The sequence below is a fragment of the Marmota monax genome, unplaced genomic scaffold (genome assembly GCF_021218885.2).
Source record: "Marmota monax isolate L192 unplaced genomic scaffold, Marmota_monax_Labrador192_F-V1.1 WCK01_AAM20220418_F8-fsc00050, whole genome shotgun sequence".
Lineage (NCBI taxonomy): Eukaryota > Metazoa > Chordata > Mammalia > Rodentia > Sciuridae > Marmota > Marmota monax.
The window spans coordinates 3999357-4016315 of NW_026694552.1; the positions used below are offsets into that span (position 1 = coordinate 3999357).

The 16959-nt window shown below is 35.5% G+C and overlaps 1 protein-coding gene across 5 annotated transcripts in view; it reads left to right on the top strand.

The window, feature by feature from the left end:
• Positions 1-16959, top strand: part of Il1rapl2 (interleukin 1 receptor accessory protein like 2) — a 1002166-nt gene that overhangs the window by 591102 nt on the left and 394105 nt on the right. For all 5 annotated transcript variants that reach the window (XM_046420860.2, XM_046420861.2, XM_058571609.1 and 2 more), the window contains one exon: positions 1710-1983. In XM_046420860.2, the coding sequence (XP_046276816.1) occupies positions 1710-1983 (274 nt within the window). The remainder of the gene's footprint in view (positions 1-1709; positions 1984-16959) is intronic.

A 16959-nucleotide genomic window follows, 5' to 3' on the forward strand; every position in this document is an offset into this window, starting at 1 on the left:
TTTGGTACTTCTGAATACTCAAAGAAGTTTTATATACCCTTCAGTATAAGTTTAATATGAGTTTTTTGAATCTAGTATTTACTTCTAATGAATACTTCACATATTATATTAACAATTCCGGCAACTTATAATAAAAAGCACATTTGCAGCAGCGAAGAGAAAAATCAAGTCAGAAAAAAAGATCAGAAACTATGGAGTTCAAAAAAATTCTTAGGCTATAGAAAAGTTCCTCAAAATGGTATATCTTTGCAAATAGACAATTATTTTGCCAACAACCTGAAGTCTATTCATGTATCTTTCTCCTGGAAGTTCTTAAACCCTGGTTCAATAATCCTTCACATACAGAAAGTGAAATCCTGAGGTATGATGGTTATTACACTTGGGCATTACATTTAGCTCTCAACTTCCTGTCAACTGAGGTGAAAAAGTTAAACACATTGGGTTACTAAGTTCTCAACATCTAAAAAGGGAAGCCGATCAGTTCACAAAATTATAAGCAAAACTTGTAATTTTAAAATGGCAGTGTTTATACATTTTATGAAATGATTAATTTATAAACAGTAATCAAGTAACATAAAAGGATGTAGCATAATTTGATGAAATTCTTCAAAAATAAGCAATCAGAGGAAGAATATCTATGCTAATTATATTGACTACCATATTAAATTAGCTGCAGTGTCTCATTTCTAGCCTTTCTGGTAAAGAGCAAATTTTCTATATATGACTTTCTTTAAAGGTAGATTTACCCACCTAATATTATTTGATTAAAGCTGGCATTAATCTAATATATTCCCATGAGCACACACCAGCTAAGCAGCAAGGGAAACCTAAGGGTATAAAGAGAAATTGACCTGTGGTTAAATATCTACTATTAATACTTCATACCATAGAAAAATGACATGCATTTGATAACAAATAATCACTTTAGGTGCCCACTCCTTCTAACCCCAACATTACTATCTCAAAGTCAGCTAAATAACAAATTGGTTCTCATTACGGTTATAGGCATAGGCAGTATACACTAGTTAAGAATATAGTCCCTGCAATCAGAGACGGGTTTTCCACCATTTAGTAGCTGTGTGACCTTGGGTAAGGTCATTTAATTTATTTGAGTCTCAGTGTCCTCATCAGTAAAATAAGAATGCCACTGTTATCTCAGTCCTGTTCCTAGACTGTGCTGGAACCTCTTGGAAATATTTGCTTTGTGTGACTCTTGCATAATAAATTATTTGAGTCACCTAAGAGCAATACATCACTGCTATTCTAGCAGCCCAATTTCACATGGCTCTGCAAAGGAAATACTCAATAGCTAGTAGGAGCAATTCAGTTGCCCAGACACTCTGCTGGAATTGGGATCTGGCTGGGAGATCTCAGAACAACCTTGTTTGTATGAGTGCTAGAACTCCTAGGAGGATCTTGATTACCAAGTTGAAGGTTGCTACAGTTGATTGGAAAAAAAAAAAAAAAAACAACAACACCACCTAGAGGTACAGAGCTAGAGCAGGGTCCTATTTGATATAGTCTAAGAAAGATACTGGTCTATCTCATAGGGTCACTGAGAAGGTTTAATAAAGTAATCTATGTAAAGAACTTGACTCAGTACCTGGTTCATAGAAAGTTCTCAGTACATGATGGCAATGATGGTTGCTCTTATCATTATTACCAAACATGCACACTGAATCTCATGACTCATCTGGTTTTCATTTCAGTGGATGGCTGCATTGACTGGTCAGTGGATCTCAAGACATACATGGCTTTGGCAGGTGAACCAGTTCGAGTGAAATGTGCCCTTTTCTACAGTTACATTCGTACCAACTACAGCATGGCCCAAAGCACTGGGCTCAGGCTTATGTGGTACAAAAACAAAGGTGATTTGGAAGAGCCCATCATCTTTTCAGAGGTCAGGATGAGCAAAGAAGAAGATTCAATATGGTTTCACTCAGCTGAGGCACAAGACAGTGGATTTTACACTTGTGTTTTAAGGTAAGTATCATGTGAAAATATTACTCAATCATGTGGCTGATAGTCTTTTGATTAGGACTGGAGTATACGCAGATGTACCTCACAGTATATGGTGGATATGTTCTTAAAAGCTTACAGGATGGGGCTGGGGTTGTAGCTCAGTGGTAGAGTGCTTGCCTAGCATGTGTGAGATGCTGGGTTTGATCCTCAGTACCACATAAAAATAAATAAAATAAAGGTATTGTGTCCAACTAAAAAAAATTTTAAAAATAGCTTACAGGACATGGAGTACTTCAGTAAATTCAATTCTAATTACCTATTGAAAATATGCAGCAAATTTGTATCAAATTATCATAAAGTACTGTGTGTGCTTATTTAATATAGAAAATTGTGTGCCTCTTTTCTTTTCCAACTCCACCCCTGCCCCAGGGTCTTATATGAGTAATTACTTTTCCATAGAGCCAATTGGCTCAATGATCTTGATAGCTGGCCATGAAAATGATGTTAAGTATTTTTAGGCCAAGGTCTCTCTTTCCTTGTTGATGGAAAATAACTCCAATGCTGCTAGGAGGCCTCTTAGCAAAAGAGCTACTGTTAATATCCTTTGTAGAATTTTCAATGTGAGTTTGTTTCTACTGTGTCTAAATATTCAGCACAGATCTCTGTAAACACACAGCCAACCTGAGTTTCTAGGTGCTATACTGGGAAGATTTCACAGACAAAATTCTTGCTTGCAAGAAGTTTACAGTGAAAAGCAATCTGTTTTATCTTTAGGGATTGTACAATATGTCTTCCCTTCCCCCTCTCTATCCCAGTACTAGAATCTAGGATCTAGCATCTCATATAGAGACTGGATTAGGTATTGAAGTAGATAGCTGAGATGACCTTTAAATCACCTTTCAATTTTGCCGTTTTGAGAGTCTCTGATCTTGCTCAACAGGGATCTGAACTCTACTATTTGATTTTAACTTTTGAAAATACAGACCCTATTTTTGTCTCCTGTGGACTTTGATGCCAAAGCTATGTCACTTCTTCATCAAAAACACTTGGAACTGCCTGGTGAGGTCTCATTGTTCTAAAGGGCAGGAGAACAAGGTGGTGTATAAAATTGAGAACCTTCTTGATGCCTTAAGAATCACTTTAATGTAGGGAGGGGAATGTTGGAAGAACAAATGGTAAGTTCAGTGTCTGTTTGAGGTAGAAAAAATCCCCAGGATTTTGGCAGAAGCATCAATTATTTTCATCACACCCTTAGTGTGCAGCTCTTGGCAAAATTGAGAAGTAGGTGTAATTCAGCTATAGTGACTGAAACTGTATTTTCTAGGGTGGTGTTACTCTTTTTCTAGGGTGTAACACCACCCTAGAAAATACAGTTTCAGTCACTATAGCTGAATTTCAGTCACACCCTCTATATCCTCCATCCTCTGTATTTCAGACACACCCTCTATATTTCAGTCACACCCTTTATATCCTCCATCCTCACTGCACAATCTGCCAATCAAAAAGATCCCTTTCTCTCCACCTACCTCTATTGCTTTTGTTTGTTGTTTTCACAAATTTAATGTTTATTTGCAAAGCATTAACTCAGTATGCACAGGTTTATAATGAGTCAATTAACTAATTATTGCTTACTTCCTCTGCCCTACTTATGTCCTCAGTCTAGATACCTCTCCTCTTTTTCCCTCCCCCCTCTAAACCACTCTCCTACTCCTAGCAATGATAACAACTTAGTGTGAACATTACATGCATTTTCCTTACTTTTTAAAAAACTACACAAACATTTTACATGGAGATTCTCCTCATTGTTTTACAAAATAAAAGCAGGATTATATATTTCTCGGCATTTTATTTTCTTAGTAAAATAAACTTAGTAGTAATCTCTCCAAGTCATTTGAGAGCTCACTCACTCTTTTTTTTAGTGTATAATATTCTGTGTTGCTTAATATTTTATAATACCACAACTGAAATATTAATTTTCCTATTGAAGAATATACACTTTGTTTACAGATTTTTATGTGTATAAAAGTGCTATAACAAAAATTCCCTATTTATTTTTAAATGTACTTTTAAGCTTTAGAGTAATTTGATTTACAGAATTATTTCAATGAAAGTACAGTTTCTGTATATTCTTCACTCTTATTAATATCTCACATTGCCTATGATATATTTATTACAACTAATGAACCAATGAACAAATGTAATAGTGGTATACTGTTCAACAGTAAATACTTTCTTTGTATTTCCTGAGTCTTTCCTTAATATCCCTTTCTGTTTCAGGATCTCATCTGTAATACCTCATTCCATGTAGTTGTCATGTCTCCTTTAAGCTCTTTTTGTCTGTGGCAATTCATCAGACTTCCCTTGTTTTTGATAACCTTGAATGTTTGAGGTATATCAGTCAGATGTGTTTTAGTTGAAATATGTCTGGTGTTTTCCTCATGGTTAGACTGGGATAATGTGTTTTGCAGAGGAAGTCTGTAAACGTAAAATACCATTCTCAACACATTGTATCAAGGGTGGAATGGATCAATATGACTTATTACTGTTGATGTTAACCTTGATCACCCGGCTTGAGATAGCATTTGCCTTTTTTCACTGTAAAGTTGCTGATTTTGCCTTTCTTTCCATACTGTAGTCTTTGGAAGAAAGTCATTATTCACAGTTTACAGTTGAGGGTGGGGAGTTGTGTTCTACCTCTTTCAGGGTGGAATATCTACAAGAATTATCTATAACTCTTTTGCATGGGGAGATTTGTCTTTTCTTCTGTATTTATTTATTTATTCAATCATTTAGTTTTATTAGTATGGACTCATGGATATTTATATAATGCATTGGATTATAATGCAATTCTATTTTATTTTCTTGCTCCAAATCTCTCAAATTTGCCCATTGGGAATTCTTTCATTGGCTTTTTTGTTCCTTTGTTATAACCCCATCAATTTGGGATTGTTTTGCTTACTTTTATTTTTTGTAGTACTTGTGAATGAACCCAGGGGTGCTGAATTACTGACCTATATTCCCAGCTCTTTTAATTTTTATTAGTTTTTAAAATTTTGAGAGAGGGTCTCACTAAGTTTCCCAGGCTTGTCTCAAACTTGTGATCCTCCTGCTTTAGCCTCTCAAGTAGCAGGGATAACAGGCGTGTGCCACTGCAACCAGCTATTTTGCTTTTTTTTTTTTTTTTTTTTTGCAGCATTTCTTACATTACCAAAAAGTGTTTCCAGCTTATTTTGTGTATTTCCTGCCTCAGGCTGAGAATTAGAGAATTATCCATTTTCCCAAGAGCCCTGCCTGATTCACTTTAATAGAGAATAGCACTAGAAATCAAGATTCAGGTGTTAGGTGTACTCATTTCTTCTAGGGTTTTGGTGCTTCTAAGTCCTATCAGCTGAAAATTTGTTTGCTTTTAAATGAAATATTGCACGATTTCATGCACAAGTTCACAGATGGTGATGGAATACTCTGAGAGTAATGAAACTTCCCAATATCCTGGAAGTGCTTTCCTATACATGGCCCTCTTTCAAGTACACATCAGATTCAAATTGTTTATATCTATTGTAGATCAAATCTGAGTTAGTGGTTCTCAATTCACATATAAGTCAGTAAAAGAGAAAGGGATGTCATTCTATTGAGCACAGGCTTTGATTCAAGTATAACTGGTACCTTCTTTTGTTTATGCAGAAGGCCTTAGGGAACAATTGGAACTGATTGTGTTGGGTGGAACTTTTGAATATTATCTATCATATGTATTTTTGTTAAAGAGAATCAAAATTTGAAAACCACTGTTCTAAAAGAAGCAACCAAAACAACAAGAAAGATGACCTGAAAAGGGGATGATTAGGAATCAGGAAGGAGATCTGGGGCAAAGGGGTAGGAGATGGGAGGGTGGACATGATCAAAGCTCAATATAGCCATGTATGGAAATGCCACAGTTACAGTGAAACCTATTAATTTGTACAATTACTACAACTTAATAATTATAATTAAAAAGAATCTTACACATTTGACAGATTAAAGTCTTAAATTAATTGTAGTCAATTAATTATACTTAAAGAACTTGGAATTTGGGTAAATGATTTAAATATCATGCAGAAAGATAAGCTTGTGAATATAGAAAAATTAATCCAAAGAATGTATAAGAATAATCTAGTCTGTTAACACAATAAAAGAATGTACACAAATGTGCAATGTGTCAGGCTTAGTGTTACGCATCTGTAGTTCCAGATATTTGAGGGGCTGAGGCAGGAGGATCACTTGAGCCCAGGAGTTTGAGGCCAGTCTGAGCAATATAGTAAGACCCCATTTCCAAAACAAAAGTACAGTAGTGTTTTCCATCTATCAATCATCCAACATGAAATGATAATCAAGAATTTTAACAACTAGAACAGTAATGTTCAATAAAATAATAATGAAACACAAAGAAAATATAAAGGAAGCAACCATTCTTGTCAACTCAAAGACATAGAAATTTAATTTTAGTATACATAGATGAAGTAACTATCATTTTTTTTCTGTGAATAACAAACATTTCTGATCTAGTAGTAGCCACTGACTTCAAGTATGTGCCAAGTGATAAATTCCCTCCATATAGGTGATTTTATATAATTGTTGAGTGACATTTATAGTTGAAAAAGGTTCTTAAATTGACAGTGTGGATATTCACCTAAAATTCCTAATTTGATACTTCAATTTAACCACAAATGAGTTTTCTTAACCTTATTAGAAATTATTCTATTTATTTCATTGTGTTTGAAATACAGATATGAAATATTATTAATATTCTTCACCTATTTAAGTCATAGTAAGGTTACTGTTTGTGATAGTTCAGTAACTAATTACTTTAAAATTTTTATTTAACCTGTCTCAAGAGCAATTATTTGAATTTATCATCATGCTAATAGATTAGGAATAAATGATTAGTGGAAGATAAAGTCATATTTTGAGATGCAGTGCCAATCCAAGAATTCCTATTTTCCTACCTCCATACCCAAATCTTTTCAATGAAGGCATATAATAGAATAATGATATACTAATCTTATCTGACAAAACCCACACAATCATTTTCTCAATAAGGGTGTCTAAACTGTGGATGAAGACAAATATAGTAATATTATAATCCTGAGTTAAATTCATGGATATTGAAAAAAAATAATAGAGAAACCTGCATATTTGAGGATAAATATGACCAAGTACAAAGAACTAGTTAGAGGTTCAAATTCTTTTTGAGCATTTATTTCTACAAGGATGTAAACAAAACAAGAAATCTCTTTATTAAATGAGAACATAATTCAATTGTTTTTTGTTCTTTAATAATCATTGAAATAAGCTAGTTTCCCCAAATCTGAAAGCTTCACAAACTTTTTCTAAAGAGTTCCTTACCATATTTATCCTGCCCAGAGTCATGACATTTGCTTTAATTATTCAAATATGAATTATCATGTCATTCTTAAATGATTATTCCTCCAGGAAACCATCACCAAGAAAGTTAAAGGGATAGGAATAGTTTAAACAATAAATGTAGTGTACTGCTAAGTTTTGAATCTGTATAATGGACAACTGAGGGTTCGTTATAAATTTTTTTCTTTTTTGTTAAATATTTTCTAGTTGTCAATGGGCCTTTATTTTATTAATTTATATGCAGTGCTGAGAATCGAACCCAGTGCCTCACACATGTTAGGCAAGCGCTCTACCACTGAGCACAACCCCAGCCCCTATATTGTCCTTTTAATTTTGGTATATTTTTGAAATATCCCATAATAAAAGAGAAGAAATAAATTAAAAGTGTTATTTTCCCTGATTTTTGCTCTTAAATCATCCTGATCTATAAATGCCTATATAACATATATCAGCAATTTTTATATTTCAGTCAAAAAAGATTCTGTTGAATTTATACTGCAGGATTCCCTTTATGCCATATTGTAGGGAAACTGATATCTTTTAAAAAGAAAAGCCATTATCCTAGTCTACCCCAAACACTAGGAAATAGTTCTTATCACTTTCTACCCTCCTGATCTTACTCTCCACAATGGATACCAAGAGATTTCAAAGGACATTAAACATTTCTTATAATTCAAATCCATCTTAACTATCGATCCTTGAAAAGTTAACTGTCAAGAAGTCAGTTGCCTGGGTAGCAATTTCCAGGAAAGCCGATAGTCTCTTGGAAAAAATGAAAGCCTGGATCTTATAGAATTAATTGACCCCAGAAAAGATCAACATTGTGTAGCAGGGTCTTAAGATAGTAACGAATGCCTTCTTTGGTCTATTTATAGGCTAAAATGAAATGCAATTCATTGTTTTTCTCTCTATTTTCTGTTATAAGCATAAGTCCCTGATTTCATTATTTTTGGTAGCAATTATGCATAAAAGAGCACAGATCTAAACTGACAAAATTGTTTTTCAATCTCCAAGTTTTGATAAAAATTTATTTATAAAATTTGTTTATAAAATTATATGTAACAACATATCAAAGAAGTTGTGATTTTGCTTTCATTTCATTAACAGTGAATTTTGTATATATGTGTATGTATATATATATATATATATATATATATATATATATATGTGTGTGTGTATTTGTGTGCATATGTAGAGGGGGATATAACTATTCTGTTATATATTGCTAATACAATTTCAACTCTTTTCAATTTGTTTATTGGAAAGAAGTAGATGTTTATGGTTTAATCAATTAGTAGGATTAAAGAATTAATGGATTATATTTTATGACCATAAAATAAAAATTGATTTCAAATAGTTATTGATGAACTAGCTAACACAGGTATTCTATACACTTTTTATTCCTTGATCATTATATAAAATACAGTGAATTTCAGAGTTATAGTTATTATTAATAGAATTAAGGTTGCAACCTATATGTGTTGCAAAGTCTATATCTTTTTAAGGGCCAAGAAGGTAGTGCAATGAATATGGCAGACCACTTGAAACAGTTTGCAGTGTTGGAGGTTATAGCTGTCCCATTCACAATCTCATTTCACACCTTTTATTCCCTTGCCACCACTGTCTACTTTTTCTAGCCCTTTCTTTCTAGATTCAATCTCTGATCATCTATTTATCCCAGCTAATTATCAAGCCTATATCTATAGGGCTTAAAATTAAGAGGTCCACCTAGTATATAGTGATCCACCATTATAATCACTCATATATATATATATATATATATATATATATATATATATATATATATACACACATACACTTTTGGTGCTTTTGAACCATTCTCCCTTCATCTTACTTGCTTGTGAAAATCATAATATTGTTAAACCCACTGTCCCTCTATGCTGTGCCTTCATTCTTGCAGCTGAACCTTACTGAAGGAAATATGTAATAACAATGACTGATTTCACATTAAATACATGAACTTCAAATGAATCCTTAATACTACCAGGCAGCCTTATTGTATATTCTTAGTCCATTCAGCCTCCCATCTGCCCAGATAAGTAGTTTACATTGCCTTCTCTCTTCAAATCTTCATCATCTCCAACCCATTGCTTCCCATTTCACTGAAAAAATGAAGCAACCAGGAGAGAACTTCCACTATTTCCACCCACCTACTGGCATCTGCATCTATATAATCTGCCTTACAGCCCTTAGTATGGATAGATTCCAGGCACTACACAGATAGGCCAATCACTTCATGCGTGCTCTAGATCTTCTCCCTATTAGGCTACATGAGGAAATCACCTGAGCCATTTTTCCCTCTCTATATTTGTGTATCACAACAAATAATGTATTATTACATATGTTAATTCCTGCCTGTATAAAGTTCTGTGGTTCTATCTCCAGTTTCCTTAGGGTATGGTATCATCTTGTGATAAAGACAGAATTCTAGCAGGGCACAGTGGCACATGCCTGTAATTCTAGCAGCTCAGGAGGCTGAGGCAAGATGATGGAAAATTCAAAGCCACCCTCAGCAACAAAATTTTTTAAAATGAAACAAAAACAGAAGGGCCTAAAAATTGTTTTCTACCAAAGAAGAGAGATGGAGGAACTCTGTGGGAGTATATCCTTATCTGTCTCTTAGTTTTGGTCTATTAACTCCAAAACATTCAACATATAAGACCCACATAAATTAAAGAAGCATAATTAGCACATGACAGAGTGCTAAAACGAATATTAATCAGATGTCTTAAATGTATTGTCATGTTTTTCAAGAACTCATTAAATGAAACCTTGTTCTTTCCATTCATATTAAAGTTGAAATGTTTCATAGTGGAAAAGAAATGAGAACTTATTTGTTACTAACTGCAGTTATTTATTTATTTGTTTTTAAATTAAAGGGATATTTTTTAGCCCATATCATTTCAGCTGTCAGGTATCCATTATATATTAAACAAATATTTATTGAATACATTCTTGTAAACAGTACTAAAAAACTAAAAATGAATGGCAGGGCTCCTAATTTCTAATAGATTAAAAGGAGAATTAGGATGTGTCTATAAATCATAACCAAACAAGCATAACTCAAAAGACAGGATATCAAGGGATTCAGCATAGAATTGTACCCTAGGAAACATCATCCTGCAACTAAACATACTTTTCAATGTTTGAATATTTAAGTAATTATTGTATTCCCTTTAAAAATGCCAAAGAAGAGCCAATTTGTAACCCTCAGAAAAACTTCAAATGATCTACTCATGATATTTTCACTCCATATAGCTCTTACATCCTATAGCTGCCCAGAAACTTCTCCTATCACTCCTCACTCTCACTCCCAACTAAAATCGCTTCTTGAAATGAATCTCCTGCAAGTTTTTCCTATTTTTGCCCTTTCTCATCTTGTATCACTTGTTTTTACTTGTGAGCTCTTGTTCTCCTTTCGAGAATAATTTAGTTAAACTGGCATTGCAATATGTCAGCTCTTTCTGGCCATTACTCCTATTCTGTACACTAAGTACCCATAACTGTTCTGTTATACCAAGAACCATGTTTTGGAGGGAACCATGTAGCGAAAAAAAGGATTATGTATAGAAGGCAAGGAGGCTGGGGTTGGGAGCTGCAAACATTAAACTTAATATATTTTATCCCTTCACACATGAGAGAAGATAATGAATGCTATAAGAAAGATAAAGTAGTAGTATAGAGTATGTAAATATAGCTTTTGACTTACAGAATCAGAGGTATTTGATATTAATTGTTATTGAGGATCTAAACAGATAGTGATAGTAGACATATTCACAGGCAAGACTATATGATTGTGAACAGGGAAAAAAGGCAGTTAAGTTTGGCTGGAACCTGTTTATCAAGGCCCTTTTTTACTTTATGGAGGTCTTGCATATATTTTGGAGCATAATATTTTAAGACATTGACCAATTCTGAGAAGAGCTAAAAGATACAACTAATGTACACTTTAAGTTGTGTCAGGTATTAAGGCACCTTTATAGCAGTTCTTTCCTTGGAGACAATGTATGTATAAAGTGGGGAAACTCCATTCTAAGACTCCACCCTGATTAAAGAAGAGCAATGCTGCTGACCATATTAGTGTTAATCAGAGCACGCAATGCAACTAGTTTTCTCAAGGATAGGGATGAATACCCATGGAACCATGATCACACTCTTACCACACTAAAGAATGATCCACTTTGACAAGATAGTTGGTTGGTATTTTATGGGTATAGTCTGGATCTATGGCTATGAAACAGAGAAAAGCAAAGTAGGATGTGATATGAATTTCTACCCTGCAACCTTGATCTAATTAAAGTAAACATAGAGTAGCACTGACCAACACATAATCATTTCCAGACAAGATCATATTCTTCAGAAGTAAGGCAATATGTACATATTTGGGTATAGAAATATTATATACATTTTTTTGTGTTTTTAACCTTGTTACCCATATGCCGGCTTACTACCTTTCCCTTAATTCCCCACAAGGAAAGGGTTTTGGCCACCTTTTCTGTTTCCATTCCTTTCCCTTACTCTCAAGGAAGAGATTTCTCTCTCCTCCTCCTTAACTGATTCCAAAGCCTACCCAAGCTTCCTCCTCACACAGTGAATATACATATACACAGAACAGCTTTTCAAATATGTTGCATGTTGACTTACTGGTCAAAACCTGTAGATCACTACAGTACAGAGATTTTTAATTTTCTTGCATGCATCTTTCTTTTTTAATATGTTGTTTTACAAAAAAGAAATAGCAGAAAGGTGATTTTGTGAGTTGGCATGCAAATAATGATGCTGGGAACCCTAGTATTTTGTAGCAGGACAAAAAGTCACAGAAAATCCTGATTATTTTAATTTTTAATACTTTTCCTTGAAGCACTTTTTAATTATAATTAATAGCACATATTAATTTTAGATATTAGTGCATTTCACTGTGACATTGCCACACATATTGTGCTTTATTCATTCTACCCTCTTTCCCCCTTCTCCACCCAATTCTCTAATAGCTTGTCTTATGCTTTCAGGTCTATTTACCCCCCTTAATTTCCACATATGGGAGAAAACATGAAATACTTATCTTTCTGTGTCTGGCTTATTTTGCTTAACATCATGTCCTCCAGTTTTATACATTTTGCTGCATATGACATAATTCTTTCTGGCCAAATAATACTGTATTAAATATATGCTCTTAATCCATTTACCTTTTGGTAGTGAATGATCTTTTAATGTGCTATTTCTCAGTATTTTTTATTTTATTTTTTTTAGGTGTAGATGGACACAACACAATGCCTTTATTTGTTCATGTGGTACTGAGGATCGAACCTGGGTCCTGCCTATGGTAGGCGAGTGCCCTACCGCTGAGCCACAATCCCAGCCCCTATTTCTCAGAATTTTAATAAGGATTTTTGCATCAATGTTCATCATGGCTATTGGTCTTGTTCTCTTTTTGCTTTTGTTCTTGTCTCCTTATCCAGATTTGTTATCAGGATGATACTGGCTTCATAAAATTGAGTTTGAAAAGGTACCTTTCCTTTCTATTTTATGTAACAGGGGAGCATTGGTTTTAACTCTTCTTTTCAAAGTCTAGTAAAATTCAGCAGTGAATATATACAGTCCTTGGCTTCTTTGGGAGACTTTTATTACTATTCCAATCTCATTGTTACTGATCTACTTATAGATCATCTTGGTTCAGTTTTGGCAAGTCTTTTGTGCCCAGAAATTTATTCTAGATTCTCCAACTTATTGACATATAGTTTTTCAAAATATCCCTTAATGATCCTATGGATTTCAGAGGTTATCTGTTGTAATATACCCTTCTTCACCTCTAATTTTACATTGTTTCTTTTCTCTTTCTCTTAGTTTGACTAACGATTTGTCAATTTTGTTTTCTTTTCAAAGAAACAAATCTGTTTCATTGAACCTTTGTATTCTTTTTGTCTCTATTTCATTTATTTCTATCCTGGTCTTTGTTATTTCTTTCCTTCTACTGATTTTAGGTTCAGTTTGTTCTTATTTTTTGAAGACCTTGAGATGCATCATTAGGTCATTTAGAAAATCCTGAATTTTAAGGTATTCAGGGAATCTTACTATACTAGGTAACATTTCTGTACAAATACCCTGGCCAACTCTTGACTTCAATCTCACACGATATGATACAAAGTCCAAAAATCATTGTTTTTTTCTAAATAAAATATGGTTTGAGTCATTTTTACTTTTTAGAGACAGGGAAAGTCAAGTTTGACTTTCCAGTGTGGATGTGTCACCAGAAAGAGAAAGGTCAACAGAGAATCCTTCAATATTCCCTTTTAACACTTTGTTGTTATCTCAAAAGGGAAGCATCAGGAGCATCACCGCTTTTCTAGAGGTAGAGTTCACGGTTTTGGAACATGGCTTTGTTCCCATGAAATTTTTATCCAATTTTCTTGCCCACTAGACCTATATTGTTTTTAAAGATATCTTCCTTTTTAGCTATCTCTATCACTAAGCATCCTTGCTCAAGGTCTCAAAGACCATGTCAGATCCCCTCTGCTGAGTTTTTAGAGGGTAATAAGTGATGGAAGCAGAAATAATTACAATTTGTTGACATCTTTCCTTCAGACTCACAGAAAAAATTAAATGGGCAAACACATGAAGTTATGTAAAAGTCTTTGTCTTTCCATGGTCCTACCAAATATAAAATCCAAATTCAAACACACTGAATCCATTACTGAAAAAAAAATATGAAGGCTGGGGTTATAGCTCAGTGGTAGAGTGCTTGCCTCACACATGTGAGACACTGGGTTTGATCATCAGCACCACATAAAAATAAAGATGTTGTGTCCATCTACAACTAAAATATTTTTTTAAATATGAAAATAAGTTGTAGCACCAGAGATTTGTGTCTGGTGCCCTCCTGGAATGCCACAACTTCTTTTCCAATGCCCCCTCCTGGAATCCTACCACCATCCCACTTGGGTATTATACCAATGGTGTTCTCTGTGCAGCTTAATGATCCTTTCTTTCTTCCCCATTCCTCACCTCCATTTCCATGATTATTCTTATATGTACCATTATTCAGAAGCCACCCCTTTTGACCTTCTATCCTTGTCCCCTCAGGTGTCTTTTTTAACAGACACATAGGCAGAAGCCCCCTTGGTTTCCAATCGTCTAGCCATGCAGTGTCTTCTCTCTTCTATCACAGAGGAACTGGAACTTCCAAATCTATCCAAGTCAATAAATTCAATCCATTTTAATTTTTTTAACATTTAATTATTTGACTTTCACAAAATGGAAGTTTATAAAGTAAAAAGTTCTGAATTTCATAGCCCCAACTGAACCCCATAGCACTCATTGGCAGAGATGAGTGCACTCTGCCTAGTTAATGCAAATATTTGCTGAATGTCTTTCCAGACCTCTTCTATACTTAAACATAAATCTACAAACATACATACCAACTATGCATATACACTAATAGGATTTTTAAAGGAATTTTGTATACAAAAATAAAAAGTGACCCTGTCATAGACTTCAAAAAATAATAACAGTAGCTGTAGCTCTAATACAGTTTGCAGTATTTTATTCTGTCATATATTTCATGCTTCTGTGATCTCTTTCCCCATGACTCAAGTTTCTCCCATGTTCAAAAGAACTCTCTCTCTCAACCACATATCCAGTCACAATCAATCTTTGTCCTTAAAAAGAGCTTCCCCTCACTGACTCCACTTCCTCACTTCCCATTCACTCCGTCCTTGCAGTTTGGCTTCTACCCTACCACGCCCCTGAATTTGATTGAAGATCCAAAGTAAATGCCAAGCCCAATGGACATTTTCAGCCTTTAACTCTCAGGGCCCCTCAGCCTATATGACCTTCTTTTTTTTGATTCATACCCTATTCAAACTGTTCCTAATTACTTTATTGCCTCCAGTCATCTCCAACTGGGGATGATTTTAACCTTTAGCGGATATGTGGCGACATCTGGAGTCAATTTTGTCTGTCATGACTGAATAAGTGGGGTGGGTACCACTGGCATCTAGTGGATAGAGGCTAGGGAGTCTGCTGAACATCCTACAATGCATAGCCAGTCCCCCACAACAAAGAATTATCCAATTCTAAATGTCAGGAGTACTGAGGTTAAGAAAATCTGCATAGAAGGAAATAAACAAACATGAAGGCATTTCTCAAATGTACAGGCTAAGTATCTAGCCCCCAATTTGGATGGTGATTGTCCACACCCTTCCCAACAGGAGGCAGCCGAAAGTCACATCTCTGCTGGATGTCCCAGAGCCATGGCAGCTTTCTGGTATGTAGGTCCACAGTCCCTAGGTGATGTCCAGGACTCCTCCAGTCATGTCTCATTGTGCTCCAGTTGCACACCTCCTCCCCATCCTTCCACCTGAGGGCTAAAACACACTTTTAGCGCCCTTCAACACAGCTTATGGTCACCAGGGGGAAAAGCAGACCAACCTCCCACCCATCCCCTTCCCTGACTCACTCTCCTCTTCCTCCCACCTCTCCCCCTCCCACTGGCGGTTGGGATGAATATGAGTAAGAGAATGAGGCAGGGAGCTGAACAGACATTGGATATGCTTCTGTTATGTTTCACATTTCTGAATTCACCGAGAACTTTATAGCCAGATTCCTTTACCACATTTTTCCTGGTGGTGGGTTGGAAGAGAGAATGGTCTAGATGAGCATACCCTGAGTACTATGAGTTTCTGACTCACCTTGGCAGTGGTATGAATTCAAATCTGTCTCTGGTTTCATCTACTGATGAGTAGGGAGGATTCTCCTGTCATGAGACTGTGCAGTTATAGGAGTCCTTGCTGGCAGCTGGTGCTGCTGGCATCTTTTGTATGCAGCCCTGTGGGGATTCTCTTAGGGGTGGCGAATTTCTGCTGTGTTAATTTGAGCCCAGTATAAACCTAGGGTTACCCACCCTCCAAGCTTTCTTTGATTTTTCTTGTGATTTAACTCCCCCAGAACATGAGCCATCCCTATTCAATTCATTCTTGGGGACTCTTGGGATGCAGGAATTCCCACTACTCGCCAAACCTCGATGGAACTCCCCATCCAGTTTCAACAGTTTCTTTAATGGTCTGTTGCTTGAAATTTCTCTGCTGTTACCAGTTTCTGACAGGGAAATAATCAGGTTCTCCAGAATAGGAGCCTACTCAAGTTAGCTTAAAGAAAAAGGTATCTGGGGCTAGGGTTGTGGCTCAGTGGTAGCACCCTTGTCTGGCATGTGTGAAGCACTGGGTTCCATCCTCAGAACCACATAAAAATAAATAAGTAAATAAAATAAGGTTATAAAAAATAAAAGACTATCTGGGTAAAGTGTATCCTCACGTAGCATAATTGCAATATGTGAAAGGAGTTGCACCACAACCACTCTCTCCAGCTCTCTGGAGTCACTGGATCAACTCTTCTATGCCTGTCTGCATCCTGGGACCTCACACTCGTGTCCTCCAAAAGATACCTCTGTAAAGCACCCAGTTTTTCTCCCCCATAGTCAGGGCTAGGCCTCAGCTGTGGCCTCAGTGTTTGTGGCTATGACCCAGGCCTCAACAAAATTACCCACTGCTTCACTGACCAACTCCATCATGACTATGGCATCTA